Here is a 20,162-nt window from a genome sequence, read left to right as displayed (position 1 = left end):
ATGCTGGGGGGCCTGAAGCTAGATCCCTCTGTGGGATCCAAGCGGGCTGCGTGCAGTACCAGAGCACCCTGTAAAGAACGGAGCAGGGATCCAGCAGGTCCTGGAAAGCCGAGTCAGCCCAGTTGATCAGAGCTATACACAAATATGAAGAGAACCAGAAAGAGTCTTTAGGATTTCTGGCAGAAAACAGAATGTCTTACAGCATGGGTGGTGGTGTCGTTCTTCCTTCCTGTGGTTAGCATCTCGGAAGGGAGGGATTCTGATTTCTGAGCTGGGGCAACCAGAGGGATGGACTTAGAGCACAGAGTGGGGGCTAAGAAGGTGGTATTTGCTCTGGGAAGAGCTGGCATGAGCAGGAGAATTGTAGGGTTTTTATTTATTTTGATTTAGTGATTTTTATTAGCATGGGAAATATACACTCCAGCAATTCAAAAATTAAGTGTTCAAAAAGATATATGTAGCAGAAAGTCCCCTTCCATGCTCCCCAAGCCCACTGTTGGGAACCACTGTGATCAGTTTGTTTGTATTGTTTGTCCTCTCCCAGAGTGCTGCACTGATGAGCAAATATGCAAATTTTATGTGGAGATACGTACATGCACGTTCTCTCTCTTGTTCTTGTACACATGCCCACTACTCTAGACCTTCTAACTTATTTATTATTTTTTTAAGATTTTATTTATTTATTTGACAGAGACCAGAAGCAGGGGGGGAGCAGCAGGCAGAGGCAGAGGGAGAAGCAGGCTCCCTGCTCAGCATGTGGGATGTGGGACTCCATCCCAGGACCCTGAGATCATGACCTGAGCTGAATGAAGGCAGAGGCTTAACTGACAGAGCCACCCAGCTGCCCCTAGACCTTCTAATTTAGCACTCTGGGAGTTTATTTCATACCAAGTATGTTTTTCTAAAAATGTATTTATATTTATATCTGCATATTATTTCAATACCTGACTGTACCCGAATTTATTTGGCCTGTCCTCTTTTGATGGACACAGAAGCGGTTGCCCGGCGTTCGTTACTACAGAGAACGCCTCTGTGAACAAGCTTGCATGTGTGTGAGGATACTGAGGTGCAGTCGCTGGGCCGAAGGCTACATGTGCAGATAGTATCTACATGGCAGATATTTCCACGTTGTCCCATGGAGCATAGAGGTTATGTTCCCATCAGTGATGTGTAAATGCCAGGCCAGTATTAAATTGAGCATGAAGCAAGAGAAAGAAGAAGAACTACGTAAAATTGGGAGCGAGCTTAACAGGTGGGAAGGGGCTAGGGAGGACCATGATTATGGGAGGTGTCCAGTGGCTTCACATAGAAAAGAACCGTAAAGAACTTCGATGGTTAGCGAAGCAGGAGTAGTAAAGCCAGCTGAGGGTATGACACACAGTGGCAATTAGAACCTCAGAAATGTCACCTGGACTTGGTGATGCAGGACCCAAGAATGGGTGTGCCCTATGGGGGAGAAATAGACTTGTTAAGAGGGGAGGTGGCCCAGCGCTGAAGAGAGAGGATTCTAAATGTCAGTTGAAATGCTGAGCCTGAGGATGGACGCCCTGGAAAGTAAGGCATGGGTCGGGAGAGTGAGATGGCAGTGTCCCAGAAGTGTTGGGGTGCACCTCACAGTCTCCCTGAGCCAAGGAGGAAGATGGGTGCACCCTGACACAGATCCCCAGACACATAGAGGCAGGCAGCAGTGTGCACAACTCCCAGAGATCTCCTCCAGCTGAACACTTGAGTACTGGGGAGGTTGGTGTTTGGTGCCACAACCCCTTACTTGTTTCCACCCAGGGGGTGTGTGCAGAGAAAGACACTGGGAAACTGCCACCCTGGCTGTAATGTCACAGCAAAGGAGACACTAGTGTATGAGGGCAAAGTGGGTGCCTTGAGAGGGAGAGTGGCCATCGTGCTGTGGGTCCATGACAGGGAGGGAAAGCTGGGTATAGCCACACGTGCCCTGCAGGCTTTGGAAAATCAGACCTTTGAAAGTTCAGAAATACCACAGCAGATGACTCAAGAATATTGAACTTAAAAATAACGTGATTTCTGACTGTAATCTCCCAAATAATACCAATGAAAGGAGAAGCTTAGAGGCACCCCAAGAGACCCTAGTATTCAAATGGGCTAGTATAAAAGCTGGAAAGGACCAAACAGAGTGCGCCTGCGTGAGCAGCGCCAGCAAAGGCAAGCCCCAAATGAAGGACAGTGCTGAGGATAGGGGAGAGGCTTTTGTTAAAGTTATGTTCTCCGTTCTCCGGGAGATCAGAGAGAGAATGGGCTCCATTCTCAGCCGCAAAGAACTCAGGGCAACAGTCCCCAAACTGCCTGCTGTAAGTGAATTTTGAGGTATCAGGGAAATCGGGTGAGCTGCATGGTGTTCGTTGAGAGGAAGTTCCATCCACTTGACCTCATGTGTTGGGCCAGGAATGCATCGCATAGGATAGACCGGGTAAATGCACACTTTGCGAGGCATTGCACACACACTACTCAGGGAGTCCTGTGGGTGAGCTGGAGGAAAATAGCACGGATGCTAAGATGATAGGTAGGCAGGTGATAATAGTACCTAGAGACAGTCTCTGGGAGGATTTACTGTACAGGGTGGTAGTCTTCTGCCCTCAGCCTTCCTGTATTTAGCATCTTAAATGTATAATGTGGAAGCTGATGTAGAAGGTCTTGAAGCTCTGATGATGTAAAGCCAAAGAAAAACCAACTGGATCAGCCGACACTGGGATTCATAAAAACCTGCATAGACTAGAGCGATAGCTAGGTGGGCAGAAAAGGATAAAGAGGTCAGAAGAACCTGAGTTGTGGAAAATCACTAAAGGTAGGGAAGGAAACACTTCAAGATGGAGCCAAGCAGCTTGAGGACAGGAACATGGCTCTGAATTGAACAGGAAGAGGGCCCTGAGGAAGCGAGGTGCTCCTCGTGGTGGAGACAGAGCTTGTCTGCCAGGAGGCGGGGGGCAGGAATGAATGGGGTGATGAAATCAGGCAGCAGGTCTTGACTCTTCATCTGAGAGGTTTAATAATAGGGAGAACAAAAGAAGGAAGAGGACATTGAAATTCTAGAAGCTTCTATAAGAGAGACAAGCAGGTCTAAAGATAAGAGCAAGGCCAGTGAACAAGGGACTAAATAAAGATTCTGGAAAAGAGTGATCATGCTGGGGAGTGCAGAGCTGCTGGGCATCTGTTGTCCACTATCAATGTCATGGGCCTTACCTGTGTCCTATGACGGTTAAGTGTTTTCCATTGCTCTTCCTGTTCCTTTCTTAGGGATTGAACACTTGGCAAAGGAGAAACAGTATAGGAAGTGAACTCACATCTGTCAGATGACCCGTGTGTGCCAGGCCCTGTGCCAGGTGCTTCACCCAGGGCTCACTTGATTAACCCCTCACGGGAACCCTCTGAGATCAGCCCTCATTTCCACAGAAGTGAAACAAGTCTGCAGTCTGCACACTTGGCCTGCATCGTGCCGGAGCTCATCGTGGTGTAGCTGCCCATAGCAGTTTGACCTCCCTTCTTGGGGAGGTAAAGACTTGTTACCAGGAGGGGTTGCTTTTGACTCTGTCCTTGATTAACCCACCATCCTTCCTTCTGCCCCAGGACTCTTGGTTAGAGGGTTAAATGTAAAATTATTTTATTAAAAAAATTTTTTTTCTAGGTAAAAGCCCCTTTTCAAATTTAAAAATTTTTTTTTTATTTTTTATTAACATATAATGTAGTATTACCCCCAGGGGTACAGGTCTGTGAATCACCAGGTTTACACACTTCATAGCACTCACCATAGAATTTTTAAAAAAAAATTTTTTTTTAAGATTTTTATTTATTTGACAGAGATCACAAGTAGGCAGAGAGGCAGGCAGAGAGAGGGGGAAGCAGGCTCCCTGCTGAGCAGAGAGCCTGATGCAGGGCTCAATCCCAGGACCCTGGGATCATGACCAGAGCTGAAGGCAGAGGTTTAACCCACTGAGCCACCCAGGCGCCCCTAGATGTAAAATTAAAAAATTGCCTCCATGCTAATGACTTGCCAGCTGCATCTCCCCCTCTCCTTCGTCTTGCTTTTATCCATGCCTACCTTTCCTCCTCTCATGCCTCACAGTAACCATTCTAAATCTGTGCCCCTTCTGTTTCACTGCTATGTCCCTTGAGAAGGCAACCTTGCCTGCTTTACAGAGATCGAGGCCCTTGGGATGATCTCCCTCACCTTGCTGTTGGTCATGTAAAGACTGCCTGGACCCTCAACGTTCCCTTTGTGCTTAGTGAATCCCCCGACCTGGGCTGCCTACTCCAGCGCTTTTCCTTCCTCTTAATTCCTCCTGTCCAGCTTCTTGGTCCTTAAAGTAGTCCTTGGAACCTACCTGCTAAGTGGTTAAAGTACCAAAAGATTTAGAGACTTCTCAGAGAAGAAGCAGGAAAAAACTGAATGTAGACTGTCTTTTCCCCATTAAGCACCTCCCAATGGTGGCCAAGTCCATGTGCAGTAGAGACAGAGCTGGCCTATGATGCCTAGTGGCTCAGGCTAGTCAGACAGGAGGAGTTTGGAAGCACTCAGGGTCAGTCAGCTCTCAGATACAAAGCCTCAGCAAGGGGTTTGGAAGCTAGTGGCACACACAGCACAGGCCATGTCAGAGCCCAGTGTCTGTACTGGGATTGCGGATAAGAAAACAGAGGGCAGGTATGGCCCAAGCCCATTGGTGTGTGGCCCATCAGGGTGCAGGGACCAGTAACAGTGGTGCTGGGTGGAGGTCTGAGGTCCAGGGCACTGAGGCCCATAATGGTCACCTTGATTTCTCAGCCCAATCCTCTGGCCTTGGTATGAAAATGCTTTGTTAGAGAGATGGTCCTAGGGGAAGATAACCGGGGCTGTATAGGGGTCATCTCAGGGGGGCTGGCTCACAGGGAGACTGGCTGGGAGGCCAGGGGGCTGCTTCTGCCGCCGAGGACTTCAGCACAGTCCGAATGGCATCAGCAGAGAGGAGACAGGTGCCTTAGCCTGGTGCCTCCTTAGCCCAAACTGCCACTCAGACTCCATTTCCCATCTACGCTGGGGAAGGGGATTTACAAAACAAGATATGGGTGGGAGTTTTCCTTCTTAGACACCATTGTCATTGGTGAGGATGAACAGTTTCCTTCTAGCACACTTGGGCCGTTCCCACAGCACCAGTGGCAGACTCCAGTACCACATGCCAGTGCTTAGAGTATCAATAAAGGGGGGTGGGGAGACCTAAGCTGCTTCATTGGCTGCCACCCCATCCACCCTGGTCTCTGCTCTGCTCTGTTGCCACGTGTTTCCTTAAGTCCATATCCCCATGCCAGAGGCAGCTCATAGCTTCCCCCAACCTCTTGGGTTTCTTGCTGCCACCAGTGGCACCGTCATCTACCGTGTTACCCAGGCTCATGGTTCGCTCGCTCACTCCTTTACTGCCACCCGTGGGCGAGGGGGCTGGCGGAACCAGCCTCTCTACTCCCTGGAAGCCCTGTGTTTTCTGGGTGTTGGCACTCACAGCCTGTCGTGATTATTTGTGTATCTCTCCCCCCTCACCTGTGAGCCCCCCTCGTTACTGTGGCCATGGGTCTTTGTCTGCACGGTGGCTAGATGTCTATGGGGCAGGAAAAGGAAAGCCCCATAGAGCGCTAGCAGGTGCTATTCATCATTGAATAGGTATGAAGTCCAGGAATTGAGATTATTTTTTTCAAATTTGCCATAAAAGGCCAACATGTTCTTGAGGCTACAAAGGAGTCTGGTCTGGAGTGGGAGGCGAAGGAGGAAGGTTTGGTAGAGGTGTGAGGGAGAGTTTATAGAGTCGGACGTGTTAGCGTGTGTAAGTGTGGTGTGTGCTCATGGGGGTGGGGGACCTACAGCGTGTGTAAGAGGGGATGGGTCCGTGCACGTGCCTGTCTCTGCTGTCGCCAGGCCTGGTGCCTCTGTGTTGATGTGCTAGGATGCCCCTCTCCCCGCACTGCTGCCGTGTGGCACTGTGGAGCTGCTGGGGGTTTGTTCAAGTTGTAAGACAGCCCTGGCTGTGGCGTGGGTCTCCAGGAAAATGCCATGTCTTTTGGTTCCTGTGAAGGAAGTGGGTGGTCATCCCTGGAGGCCACCTGCTGCTCCCCATCTGCCTGCTGCCTTCTTTCTGGGTAGCTCTCACGAGGAGGAGCTTTGCGTCTGAGAGCCGACTGGCCCTGAGTGTGTCTTCTCCTTTCTCTTCCTTCCTGCAGTCAGTTCTGAATGTGATCAGTGAGCTGCAGGAGCAGATGTGTAGTCTGCAGCTGGACATCCACAGGCAGATCCAGGAGCGCCTCTCACTCAGGAGGGGTGTCCCTGACGAGGTGGCGCCCGAGGATGGCACCGCCGAGCCCCCGGCCTGCAGCCAGGACTGCGCCTATTGGGAGGGGTCACCTGTAGGAACCACACCTAAGTATATCAGCATGCGTGTGCGGGCATTTCACAGGGGGAGGGGCTGGGGTTTCTCCTAACCACAGGTGCGTGCAGTGGCTTAACATGGCTCTGTTGTTACCTCTGGGCTGAGCTCTGGGACCCTCACTGAGCAGGGTCTGAGCAGGTGAGGTCCTCTCTCCAGTGGGTGGTGGCCCTCGTCTTCCTCAGGGCTGGGAGTGAGGTGTGTCAGGTGCTCTGAGGGATGGGGCATTCACACAACAGGAAGCCTCCGGAGTCCCCTTCCCAGGTGTGATTCAGACACTGCTGGGCTGGGAGGTTGAAGTTCCATTTCATGGATTTCTTTTCTTTAAGATTTTATTTATTTATTTATTTATTTATTTATTTATTTATTTATATGAGAGAGAGAGAGAGAGTGCACACGCACGCACACAAGCTGGGTGTTGAAGGGGAGTAGAGGGAGAAGCAGGCCCCCACTGAGCAGGAAGCCCAATGCAGGACTCAATGCCAGGACCACAGGATCATGACTTGAGCTGAAGGCAAATGTTTAACCAACTGAGCCACCCAGGCGCCCCAGGACTTTTTTTTTTTTTTTTTTTAAGAAAATAACAGCATCATGAAATAATTCTTTCAAGTTTATTTTTAAACAAGTTGATCCCTAGTGAGAAAATAGAACACAAGTTTCCATTTGCTATGACAGTGAGGTCATCATCTGAATGTCTAGGAAAGGGATTTCACAAACTGGGCCCTGTGGGATGTATCTGACTGGTGTCCTAGACTTGGGCCCTTGTACTAGTGGGACGGTGTCCTGTGTGTCCTAGCTGGGCCTGGTGATGGAAGCTGCATGGAGATGACCTGTGCCTCAAAAGCCTGCTGTCAAAGAGGTCTGGAAAGTCTGAGGGAAGGTCAGGGTCACAGTAACCATGAGCACGGCAGAGGGTCTGCCTCAGCTCTGTAGTTACCGTAGTCCATACTCAGCCATAGAACATGTGGAAACTTTACCCAGACTCAGGCATGAAGGGAGAAGCTTGGGGACAGGCTAGGGGGTGGCGGGTGAGGTTGGGGGGAGAGTTCTTCCTACATTAAATAAATGATAAAAGGGGGAAAAAAAGAGAGTCCAGATATAAGTGTGGATTTGTATAGGGAAGTGCTGAGAAGGTACTGGGTATGCCCTGTGTTGAGTGGGTCACCCAGGAAGACAGCTAAAAGAGGCTAAAATTCACACCAGTGCTTATAGCCGCTGATGGGCAGCAGACAGCCTAGAAAGAGGAGGTTGTGCCAAAGCGGTCCTCAGAGTCTGGCCACATTATGCTGTCTGTGCCCTGGTGGTGGGCTCTCAGGCAGGGCCAGAAATGTGCTCCCAGAACCATCCCTGATAAGCCACCCATCCCACCAGGCGTTTAAGTTCAATGCCACAGGTCATGGGTGCAGTGATCTTTGCCTGGAAGGCATCTTTTTTGAAAGGGCATCAACAAATGTTTTCCTTAGCTGCGAGAAAATCTTGATGAATTACCCTACAAAATTCAAGGGTAAGCGGTGTAACGTTTTGGCGGACTGTCTCAGCTCCAGAGGCTGGTTAAATGCCGAATTGAATTTCACATGTTCGTTCATCAGGAGGTAAGGCACACCTGTGTGCCGCAAGGCAGCTATGCAGACTTGGAGTTAGCCAAGCCCCTCCCGAAGGTCACAGCGTAGGAGGAACACTAGCTGTTTGCAATCATACCAGTAAATGTCTGTTGGCAGATGACGGAGGAGAACTCCAGGGTGCCCCGTGGGAGTGTAGTAAGGGGGCCTGAAGAAGGGAGGACGTCGCCATAGCTTGGCCTCGGATCCGTGAGGATCGGCAGGAATTAACGGCTGCAGACAAGAGGGAGCCGTGTGTGTGAAGGGCCACGTCGAAAGGGGAACTACAAAGTGGCCAATGTGGCTATTGCCTGCCCAGAGAGAGAGGCGAGGGTAATATCAAGGGCAGGCCAGGCGCCGGGTCAGGCTGGGCAGCCTAGGAGTTTTGAGGAGCTTCGGAGTTTCGAGGGAATGCCAGGACCAGAGGCATGCTTTGATGATATTGTTCCCCTGGATGCCATGGGGGTCAGGGCCTTCAGGAAGGGCAGGGTGACGGAGGAGCAGGCCCTGGCGACACTGCCCGGGCTGTGGACGCGAGTTGCTAGGTGAGAGTAGTGGTGGCCAAGCTGGGGAGAAAGGAGAGACTCCTTTTCCTGGAGGTGACATTCGCAAGGCTTGGGGATGTCTGTGTCTCCCCATCTTGGGGGAGAGTGAGGTGCCAGGAATGGGCCCCGGGTTTGTGGCACAGGGAGTAGGTGCACTGAGATGGAGTTTCGTGGGATGGGAATGTCTACAAGGGGGAATGAAGTGTTCCACCCGGGCTACGACCATCGTGAGATTCCTGCGTGGAGGTGTTGAGTAGGGAGTCTCTGAGAATCTGGAGGTCAGAAAGTCTGGAAGTGATATAGGAACCAGTCAGCAGGACCAATCCACTGTTAAAGAAGCCTCGGTTTGGGACAAGGGAGCTTAGCGGCGTCATCTTTGCCAAAGGGGTAGTTTAGAGAGCAAGGGCCCTGTAGTCAGAAGAAACAAACCTGACTCACCACGGGCAAGTTGTTCAATGATCCCTTCCTCATTCAGCAACCTTCAGTGACCCCTTACTGGACAAAGAATGGCATCTGAGCGCCTTATATCTTCATCCAAAGCCTTTCCAGTAGGGCCCCACCTTATCTCTCTGGCCTCACCTCCCACTGCATGCCACCCATCCTTGCCCCAGTCCAACAGCGCGTCCCCCTTTCTGCCTCCTGTGTCCTCCCTCTGCTGGGTTGCCTTCTCCCTCCCTCCTCTCAAGTGGACCCAACTCCCTGCCCAGGAACACTCAGCACTCAGACTGGCACTATATTTGGCATTTGGCCTCTTAGTGTCTTCTGTCCTGCTGGTTGTCCCTTCCTCTCTGGAGCCTTCCATGATCACACTGCCCTCTCCAGGTTCCTCGACCCCGCAGCACAGAGGGATGCTCCCACCTGGCCTGCTTTCCGCTACTTTGTCTGCAAGAAGCTGCCTCATTTTTGTATCTGTGTTGCTCTTGCTCCCATATCCTACCTGTCCTCGCCCCCACACACTTGGGCATGATCTGGGTGCACCCTGCAGAGGACACGGATCAGAACAGGTTCTAAAAATAAGAACGTTTTCTCTTCCTGTGCCTAAAACTCCCTGGCTTCTGTTTTCTAATGGCCCAAGCAGCTTTTCCTGAAACAGGACCATGGTTCAAGACTCGAGCTGCCACACAGAGCATGATGCAGGAGCTCCTGCCCCCGGCATCCTGTGCATGAGCCTACCCAGGGTTGTCGATCTAGGGGCCATCATGCTCTGTCACCATCAGAACTCTGTCTTTCCCCCTCATCCCTCCAGGAGTTACTGCAAGAGCTCAGACACCTCAAAATCAAGGTGGAAGAATTGGAGAATGAACGGAATCAGTATGAGTGGAAGCTGAAGGCCACTAAGGTACGAAGCAGTTACTGGTGCTTTTGGGGAGTTGCTGAGGGCCACTGGGGAGGGTCTGTGTTCAGGCTCAGGGTTTGCAATGGCCTGAGCTGGAAACACGCAGATTGACCCTACTGTGCGCCCACGCAGCCAGAAGATCCAGAAGGCTGTTTTCAAAGGGAAAGCCCCCTGGGATTAGGTGCTGCTGGAGCAGCTGAGTCTCCTTCCTCTTGCTGTGTCCTGTAGCACCCTTAGGCTGACGTGGGACTGGGAAGGGGCTGTGAGCAAGTGAGAAGTCTTAAGGCAGATGAACGCCAATGTTAATAGGGGCTGCATTGTTTTAAATGTAACAGTCCCTTTAATGATGTTTTTAAAAAATGTTTTTAAAATAGGCATGCTGTATTTTTAGCCTCGAATACATATTTTATCTATATAAATATACTTTGTTGTTCTAACTAAATCATGTTTCTGTTGAACTAGGGAGCTATGCTACCCTGGGGGGCGGGGGAAGGGAGCAGACCTGGAGCGGCATTCCTGGGTAAGGGAGCTTCTGAACGCACCCACTATTTCACTAAGGTCTCTGCAGCGCCACCCAGAGATGTTAGCCAGATTGACATGTTTACTTCTTACTAGGGTTTTAAAAAATCCTTAAGAATTTTCTTCACTTCCGTTTATAATTTTATTTTTTTCTATAAGTTAACTTTTAATGATTATAAAAAAGTACTTATTATAGGGGCTTTTTAAGCCATAAAAAATGAATAAAGATCCCTCCCCACCCCACCCCCCGCCCCTAGGAGTTACCATTTGTATTATTTCGTTCTAGGAATTTCTCTTTTGGGAGGTCTCCCTCTCTCTCTTTCTCTCTCTGTCTGTCTCAGTTTCTAGTGTTGACCACTTATATACAATGTATGTCCTGCTATTAGAACTCTGAACGTGATATTGATGTCTGTATAACGTGTTGTGTGAAATTATTTTCTTCACCATTGTATGGATGAGGAGGCTGAGGCACAAAGCAGTTAAGGAACTTTCCCAACATCTTACCAAGTCAGCTGCAACCGTAGGCAATCCGAACCTGCTTATCTACAGCCCTGTTTTTATCTAAGGGGACCTTTGTGTGTACGGTGCTCCAGTCATTTTCTCAAAGAGCTCGGAACCTATTGTCACAGGGCTCCACTCAGGCGAGTCCTGCCTCAGGGAAGCCTCCAGAGTTGTACACACCACCTGTTATAAGACCAAATAACTCTTTTTCGGTCACCTAAGCTCTTTGCCTTGGCATATAACCCTTTGAGATACGATGGGTTATTTGGTAACTCCCAGGTTTGGGCACCTCCTGCATGCCAGAAGGCATCAAGCCCTTTGCCCACCTTTTCTCGTTTGATCTATGAAATAAGGTAATGAAGTCTGTGGATTTGCTACCCTCATTTCAGTGGTAAGAAAGCTGAGGCCCAGAGTGGCCAAGGCGAGATTCCGATCTGGATCTGTGTCTTTCCAAAAACCATGCTCTCTTCCCTATAAAATCCAATTCCCTACAGTAAAAACCTGTACTCTTCTTGAAAGTTCTCTTTAGTTTTCTGCATATAACATGTCAGTCCCTGAAGGCCATTCATTTTCCAGTACGGCAGCAGCAGGGCCTGCTCCCTGGGTTTAATGAGGCTGTGTACCTGCAGGGAGCTGGGGCACTCCCCCTCCCGGCGCCAGTGTGCGTGCCTTTGCCTTGGACCTCTTGCCACACAGCTGCAGCCTCAGTGGCTGTGGCAGGAATGTCCTTTGCCCTTGTGGTCAGGTAGAGAGCCTGTAGGCTGTGGTAGACTAGGGTCCCCAGCTGTGGGGACACTTGTCATTTCTGGCCCATTCTGTGGAATTTGACACAAGGGAGGTTTGGCCCAGGCACTTAGTCTATAGGGTTTTCAGTAGGTGACTTCACCCAGAGGCAGGCCTCAGAGAGAAGATACCTCCCTGTGTCAGGTGCTGGGCTCTGCCTCCATGGGCTCACGTCACTGACGTCCATTGTGGCTCCTGCAGACAAGCACTGGGCATCCAGATTGCTGACAGAGACCAGCTCTCACTCTTGACTGCAGAGAAAGGGGAAAATGGTTGTAGGAGGTACAAGAGAGGTTAGGAGACTATCTCCTAGGAATAGTATGGTCCTTGTAGAAGTGAGAGCAGTTTGGACTGCAGGTCTCAAGTCTAAGGTTTTTGGAAGCCACGGACTCTGGTAGTGGTCAGCCACGGGCAGTGAGGCCCTCAGTGAGCCAGGGAAAGCTGTGGGTCTCAGCAAGCAGTTTGACATAGTGAGGCTTGGCTCTCTGGCCTATGCGGGTCAATACCACAGAGCAGAGGGGCAGTGCTCCATAGGACAGTTTCGAGTAAGGAGATCTCCCCTCCTTCATGGTCATCTCTTTCCCTTTTGGGGGATATCAGGGAAGGTTTATTCAGGGACCCTGAGGTGGGCTCAGGGAGCCCTTGCCCCATAATAGCGGCCTTCACCTGTGCTGTTAACTCCGAAGCACGCAGGCCACATTGGATAGCAGCTGGCTTGGGAGTGGGTGGGGTTTGTGTCCCAGGTACTGGTCCTGATGTCTCCCAAGAAGCAACACGCAGGGATATTACTTCCTCCCATGGTTTCCTGTGAGGAGTGAGTGAGGCCTGACGTGAGTAGTCAGCAAGCACAGAGGCCCAGGCAGAGTGGGCGCTCTGCCAGTGTGTCCTGAGACTGAACACAGGCCTGTGGGGCAGAGGAGCCACCAGCAGGTTCAGGGTTCATCTGGTTCCTTGAAATTGTTTGAAGGTTAACTCCGGCCCCTGTGGGAAAGGACGGACCATTCCATGACCTTGAGGCATGACAGGGATGTGACTGGGCTCCCCCGCGACTGGACTCTGCTGTGTGTTCACTGGCTCTACAGTTAGTCCTCACCCCCTTTCTTTGTCTGGTTTGATGCTCAGAGAACTAGCTGGTTATCCACAAGGGAAGGATTTTGATGAAAGGAGCCACAGTGGCAGCATTTATTGAGCACTTACTGTCTACCAAGCATGAGGCTAAGTTGTCCATGACCATTATCTTACTTAATCCTCACCACTGCCCTATGAGATAAATGCTGTTTTCCCCATTTTATACATGAGGCAAGACTCAGAAAGGTTAACTTTCCTAAGGTCACCCAACTAGGAAATGAGAGAATCCAGGTTTGGCTCCAAAGCCAGTGTGCCCCGTGGGATGGGACCGACACTGTTCTGATGTTCTCATAAGTATGGGAAGGCATGAACAATCACACCTACTATTATGTGTGAAATTTAACCTGCTCTGCTTAGTAGAGATGTGGGAACTGCCCAGTACAATGGTCCATGTACGTGTGGGTATGAATGTGTGTATGCGGGCTTGTGGCTGTGCTTACCTGCTTTATTTGCCACAGTGTATCTGCTCAGTGCACCTGAATGCTTGTATGTGTGGACATGTACGTGAGTGTGTGCGGATGCCTGGAGCCTGGGCAGAGGCCGTGGCTATGCCTGAAGTGTGGGAGAGTACTTGCAGGAGGAACCCTTGGCTTACTCTTTGTCTACCAGTAGTGGTTTGATTGCCACTGTACTTCCTGGACGAGCTGGGAAAATGGAACCTGTGTGCACTTGTCACAGTGGTGTATATCCATGGCTTTGTGTGACTCTCTGGGGAGAAGGAAGACCACAGCCAGAAGGAGACTGTCCATCAGCAGCTCTCCCACGGCACACCATCCAAGCTCATCAGGCCTCCGAGGTGACTGGGCCACGTGGTCCGGTGGAAGGATGCAGGGGACCAGCCCTAGCTGTGGGCATGGCCAAATGGGCTGGGAAGAATGAGTTCAGTGGGCAGAGTGCCCCCTTACGGGGAGGGCAGTAAGCGCCCCTAACTGCTCACCTCTGCCACTTCTGTCCCTGACTGCCCAGCAGGCTCTAGGACCCATCGGTCTTGGGCGGTGAGTGGCTTGAGGCACTTCATCACGTTCTGGTCATCCCTCTGAGCTCCCGGGGACCCTCTGTTGCTCTTTCAGGCTGAGGTGGCCCAGCTGCAAGAGCAGGTGGCCCTGAAGGCTGCCGAAATCGAGCGTCTGCACAGCCAGCTCTCCCGGACTGCGGCCCTCCACAGTGACCATGCAGAGAAAGGTAACCGCTAGACGGTGATAGGACGTGGTTGCCCCTGGGTCCTGGGCATGTGTTCTGTGAGTGGGGGTGTGTGTGTGTGCCTGTGTGAGTAGGCTTGCTGTGTGTGCCTGCGTGCATGCAAACATGTCCGAGTGAACAGATGGGCATGCGGGTGAACGGGTCTGTAAAGCACAGCTCTGTTGTGGACTCAGGGCCGTGAACTTCTCATGTGTAGTCTGATCACGAAGCTCTGTGCAGCCCCCCTGGAGCTCTTCCTTCACTTGACTGGAAGGACTTGCTTTGTGTCCTCCCCACAGGAGACTTTAGTGATTCAGTCACTTGTAGATGCCTGCCTGGTACTCACACCAGGCCCTGAGGGCACAGAAACAAAGCAGTTAATTCTCATCCTATAGATCTCAACTCACTGTTACCCCTCAGACCTATTCTGGCCACCCTACCCTAACGAAGTGCGCCCGCCCCCCCCCACCCCCTCCCCAGTCCTGTTTTTCTCTAACTTCCATCCTAGCACTTAAATGTATCAGGGCTGCACTGGGGGAAATCCCGTGGTGTAGACTGTGGTCCTCGCTGTGGGGCCAGGTCTGTTCTCTTTAAGACTGGATCCACAGAGCCGCACACAGCATTCAGCCGTGGTAGGCTCCTAAGAAATCCTGAGTGAGTGGAAGCGTGGTGAGTGGACCTTGATAAGTTCAAGTCTGCTGATTAAAACAAGAGGGTGAATCCTCAGATCCTCTTATTCACACCTGTTGAGTGTTTACAGCTGTTCACCTGGAGTACAGAATGCACACAACCTCCTGACTTCTCCTCCCACCACCAGGCTGCAGAGCAATGCTGGACGAGGTCCGGTAGCCTTGGGGATTGGCCCCACTGCTGGGTCCCTGGTCAGCCTTAGCACAGCTGAGCCTGGGTCCCTGGCTGGGGTGGGGAAGCCCTGAAGCCCTGAAGCCCTGAAGCCAAGACTCGGGCTGGAGAAGAAAATTGGTGACCCATATGTTCATCCCTCCCCCAGCCTTTCTCAGTCTCTTCTCAAGTCTTTGAGCATGCCCCCTACCTGCCAAGACTCGGGGTGAAGGCTGGGGCCCCCTAAGATAGCCTAGCTTCTCCACGATGCTTGACCTACATAGAATGCTGAGCCCTGACTCGAGGCCAGGCAGCCTTCCCCCGCCACCCTATGCTTCTCTGCAGTCCAGGCCTTCTAGTCTGTCATCAGGTAACTCTTGGAGCTGGTCCTTTTGTCATTTGCTGCACAGGTTGGGTTCTGCCCAAAGCACTGAGGTTTGCCAGTCTTCACATGGGGCTTACTGCCCTCCTCCCACAAGTGGAGCTGCAGAGTTGGTCTTCAGCTGCCAAGAGCCTAAGATAGTGAGCAGGCTCTGTCTACTTTCCTCTGAAAATGAATCCCTATGACTATGTACACAAAGCCCATAAATTTACTCTTCCTGTTCTTGTTGCAAGTAGGATGCCTGTACTTTAGTTCCCTCGTCTCCTTGCTTTGCTTACATAGTTGTCCCTGTTCCTTTTGCAGTAATCAGTTTAGGAGTGGGGACAGGTCCTTGTTTTGGAACTCCCAACTATGTGACAATCCCTAGGCCTAAATATTTAGCAGAGAGACCTCCGGCTCCTTTAGGCACTGTCCTTTGGCTCTCCAGACCAGTTGGGGAAGAAATCAAGAGTCCCTGTTAGGCCCAGAGAGAGAGCAGGCCGTGGGTGGTCCACACAGAGGCACACTGGGAAATTCTGTAGGCTTATGAAATAAGATAGTTTTCCTTAACTATAGAGTTTGTTTGAATATATTTATGGATGTGTCTAAACATTTGTTAGTCAATTCTGACTATCCCATTTTAAATTAAGCCAAGTACCCACCAGCTCTTTTACATAATCATTTTTTTCTCATCTTCATTCAGCTGTGGGCTCTTTTTTTTTTTTTTTTTCCTTATTTTAAATTCACCTTTGCTACAGTCCATGGGACTGTAGGATTTTCTCTAAAACTAGTTAGCAGCCCAGGTGCATGCCCACTCAGGTAATCAGCAATAAATGTCTGTATTCTTCCGAGATGTTGATTTTGAAAAATTTGGGGGTTCTTCTGTGTCACCTTTGAGTAAATGGCATTTTGATTTTTCCCCACTAATGTCTATAAAGAGAAGATAAAATACTGGGCTCATTCATTCATTTAGTAGTCCAACAAATGTTTAATGAGACTGACTATGCCAAACATCATCACAGGCTTTTAATAAAAGAAATAGAAAAGCCTGTGTGCAGTTGATTCACAAGGAAAGTATCAGCAGCTTAGCATGTGGGGATGGCTGTCTGTCTTTACATAATTCTTCCCACACCTGAATTCTTTTAGACCAAGAAATTCAACGTCTGAAAATGGGGATGGAAACTTTGCTTGTTGCCAATGAAGATAAGGTAAGATGATCATCAGGCAGGCAGCCCTCTCCTTCCTCTGCTGATGTCTCTGGCTGTTTGTTCCCTACTGGTCTCTGATATTCTGGGCAGGGTTATGCCCATTAGGCTGCTGACCCAGGGATATGTCGGGAGAATGGCTTCTGCCTCTTAGCCACCTGTTTTTGCTCTTGATGCCTAGGAACTTGGCCTAAGTGAAATCTCCCAGAGGCAGATTGAAGTGGTACCTGTTCATGTAGGTGTCGGGGAAAAAAATATCACCGCGGTTATTACCAGTGTCACAACTGCTTAGACTCCCGCTTAGACACCAGTCTTCTCTGCACTGTCTGGTGTAGACTCATCACGGAGACACTAAGCAGCATGCCATGTGCTTACCCCCCACCTTCTGTCCTTCACGTCTGATCCCTGTATAATCCTAGGGGAGCCCCCTCTGTAACTAGAGAGCACCTCCCTGGGATGGACGTCAGCTCTGAGGATCACAGCCCTGCACCTTACAGATGAGGACACTGAGATTCAGAGCACTTGAGTCTTGTCCAAGGTCAGGTCACAGTAGGTAGTGTATCCAGGGTTCACCCTCCAAGTCTGTCTAGGGCCAGAATCTCTGTGACCTCCCAAGGCCCTAGACCTTTGCTGAAAGAAATGATCTCCTCTGGGAGATTTCGTCTGTTGTACATGGAATCTCAGACTTCCCAGGAACAGGTGAGGGAATTGGGGATAAACACACTAGCTTTATTTTAATCTTTCTTTGCATGTAGCTCCAGAGGACAATAGTTGAACTAGGAGACAGATTTCTAAGGCTACCTCAGGAGGGGAGATAGTGATTGTTCTCATCGGGAAATGTTTAACCCCTAGAAGGACTGTTTTATGGCTAAAGATTGAACTCTTGCCTTTGGTTAGAGGCAAGAATTTTGGGAGCGGCCTAGCAGAGCACTGAGAACCTAGGCTCTGTGGGAAGGAGGCTGGATGCCGAGCTTCCCGTTCAAGCGTTCCTTAGGTTCCCTGTGGCATCTCTTCTCTATGTGCCCAGAACATAATGTGCCCCCACCCCATGAAATCCTCGGAGGGGCCAGTGGTGGTGTTCACATATAGTCTACTCTCCCACTGTGACAGGACCGTCGGATAGAGGAGCTCACGGGGCTGCTAAACCAGTACCGAAGGGCGAAGGAGATGATGATGGCAACACAAGGTGAGGGCAAGGAGGGCTCTGCCCTTTTCTCCCAGAGGTATTTCATCAACTGGGTTAAACCCAGGGGCATTTTGCCAGAGGAATCTTTGTCTTCATTTGGGGAAGATCCTCTGCTAGAGAATGGAGCTGGTTAACCTGTCCTGGATGATGGGAAATTGGCAGCTGTTGTTTTCTAGAAACTATGTCTGATAGTAGTCCAGAGCTCCCAGGGACTAAGCAGATCATCAAGAAAATAAAACCACCAGTGCGAGCCCTTGGGAATCCCCATTCTTGGAGATCGGCTGTGTGTCTTTCCAGCATACCCCTTAAGGGCAGTGAGTGCAGTCAGACCTGGACCAAAAATTAGTTCGGTTACCCTCTTGGGGGATTAGAGCTTGCCCACCTCTGGAGGACTCTAAAAGCTCCCCCAATAGATTTCCAGGACACTTGGGGAGCTTTCTTTAAGTCCCTGGGTACCTGGGTTCCTGTAGGAAGGCACAGGGCGGGGAGAGCTATCCATGTTTCATATTTGCTGCCCAGGGTGAACACACCTCCCAGGCAGCATTAGTGTTCATCTGAGCACAGCGGGCTGTAGGCCAGGCTGCCTGTCTTAGCCTTCGTGCCGCTGACCTGGGCTCCTATCACAGTCCTGGGAAAACAGCTACTTCGGAGGAGGGGGCTGCTCCGAGGGCATTCAGAGACCTCTCATTCTGGCTGAGCTTCTGCTGGGCCTGCACATACATCGCCTCCCTGTTTTCCCTCTTCTTTGGTATTTGGGGTCAAGTCAGGGCCTGATTGCCTGTGGCCAAGGAGTGAGAAGGTTGGGGAGGAGTCCTAGGGGTTTCTCTATGTTCCATACATGAGCTTTGCCCTTGAGATGACCCTCATGACAATCTGTGTTCAGATGCCCTGAAGAATCTGAGTCACACTCTTAATGTACCTTTACGTATTCCTTAGGCTTTCTTTTTTTCTTTAATTATTTTTTTAAAAGATTTTATTTATTTATTTGACAGAGAGAGAGATCGCAAGTAGGCAGAGAGGCAGGTGGTGGGGAGGGGTGGCGGGAAGCAGGCTCCCTGCTGAGCAGAGAGCCTGATGGGGGGCTCAATCCCAGGATCCTGAGAACATGACCTGAGCTGAAGGCAGAGGCTTTAACCCACTGAGCCACCCAGGCGCCCCTCCTTAGGCTTTCTTAATGAAGGAGAAAGACTGTTAGAATTTTGTGTTAATTATGGGTTTCTGAATGACTCCCACAGTAGTGATCCCCTGCTTCTACATTAATGCTTCCAGGGCCTTCGGAAAGAACTCTCTTAATCAATGAAGAAGATTCCGAGGGAAGTTTCAGAAAGTTGAACAGTGTGAATAAAGGCCCGGAAGAATTCTTTAAACCAGAGGTGCTGTGTTTCACCCGTGATGGAGGTTTTGGCAGGCCCTGGGAGCTTACACAGAGCTTGGGGGATGATCTAGTCAGGTACCTGTCAGGTATAAATCTTGACAGGTGAGAAATTAAATGGATGGAGTGTCCCCAAAGGCCCTGGGGAGAGCACTGAGGGCGGGAAGGGGCCCAGGCGCTGGCCTGTGTCATCGTGGCCAGGCATCGTGGACGCTGGACTTGCAAGGATAGGAACTCTCAATCCAGTTCCTTGTTTCTTTTGTCTTTCCTCTCTGGGGTATAAGCAGAGACCGAGGGTGGTTTGGTTTTATCTTCCACCATTTGTCCTGTGTCTGTAATAGTGCCTGACGCCCAGGAGAATGCAGATGGTTGTCGAATGAATGAGTGTGCCTTGCTCATGGAGGGGAATAACTTCAGCTACTGCAGGGATCCGTTCCTATTTCAGACACCCCCTCCAGCCGCTGTAACCAGCAGACAGATTTTCTTTGTCCTACACAAATCTCTCTGCATTCAGACTAGATACAAATAAGCATATAAACTCATAGATCCAGATCTCAAGGAGAGAAAGGGCTTCAGCTTAGGGTTGTAAAAAGCTCATGAAACTCTAGAATGGCCAAACTGAAGAGGATCTTAGGGGTCTAGCTCAACTCTTTTAATTAAGGGAGGAACTAAAATGTTACTAAGTGACCCAGTCATCAAGTCAGGCAAACATTCCAGATTGCTGGCAATCATACAGAAGCAGTGATTGACACCCAGTACTAATGTGTGGTTACTGCGATGAGCTCTGTACATGGCTCTCACCTTATTTCTTCTAATGATGCCCAGCTGGGATTCTTACTTTATTGTGGAGCTGAGGCTCAGAGAGGGTAATTAATCTGCTTTAGGTCACACAGCAGCTAGATGGCAGAACCTGGAAGTGGACACATGTTTATTAGAACAAAAAGGTACTTACGGGGCTCTTGAGAAAAAGTCATCTTTGCACTTAGTACAACAGTGAAAACGTCAAACTCTGTCTTCCTTAGATGCCACCTTTAGCTCATGTTCAGTCTACCTATAATTCTCTTCCCTTTTTGCCTTCTCACTAAGCCCATTCTCATTTCTCAAGTGTTCTCCCCTCTGAAGCCCTCTTCTGAAGTTTCCCTTCCTCCCATCCATCCCTCTGTTGTGTTAGAGGTGTCATTATCATGAGAACGTCTGCA

General features: G+C 50.2%; 1 protein-coding gene across 12 annotated transcripts in view; it reads left to right on the top strand.

The window, feature by feature from the left end:
* The window catches only part of PPFIBP2 (PPFIA binding protein 2), a gene marked incomplete at its 5' end in the record, with an annotated part of 146,600 nt that overhangs the window by 101,267 nt on the left and 25,171 nt on the right, over positions 1-20,162 (top strand). For 10 of the 12 annotated variants that reach the window (XM_080817009.1, XM_080817003.1, XM_080817008.1 and 7 more), the window contains 5 exons: positions 9,800-9,892; positions 13,891-14,002; positions 16,347-16,408; positions 17,516-17,591; positions 18,861-18,964. In XM_080817009.1, the coding sequence (XP_080673135.1) occupies positions 9,800-9,892; positions 13,891-14,002; positions 16,347-16,408; positions 17,516-17,591; positions 18,861-18,964 (447 nt within the window). Of the gene's footprint in view, positions 1-6,207; positions 6,391-9,799; positions 9,893-13,890; positions 14,003-16,346; positions 16,409-17,515; positions 17,592-18,860; positions 18,965-20,162 lie in introns of all 12 variants that reach the window. The other 2 variants (XM_080817002.1, XM_080816998.1) reach the window with 1 other exon arrangement.

This window comes from Martes martes (genome assembly GCF_963455335.1).
Source record: "Martes martes genome assembly, chromosome: 10".
Taxonomy (NCBI): domain Eukaryota; kingdom Metazoa; phylum Chordata; class Mammalia; order Carnivora; family Mustelidae; genus Martes; species Martes martes.
This window is presented reverse-complemented; position numbering and strand designations above follow the sequence as displayed.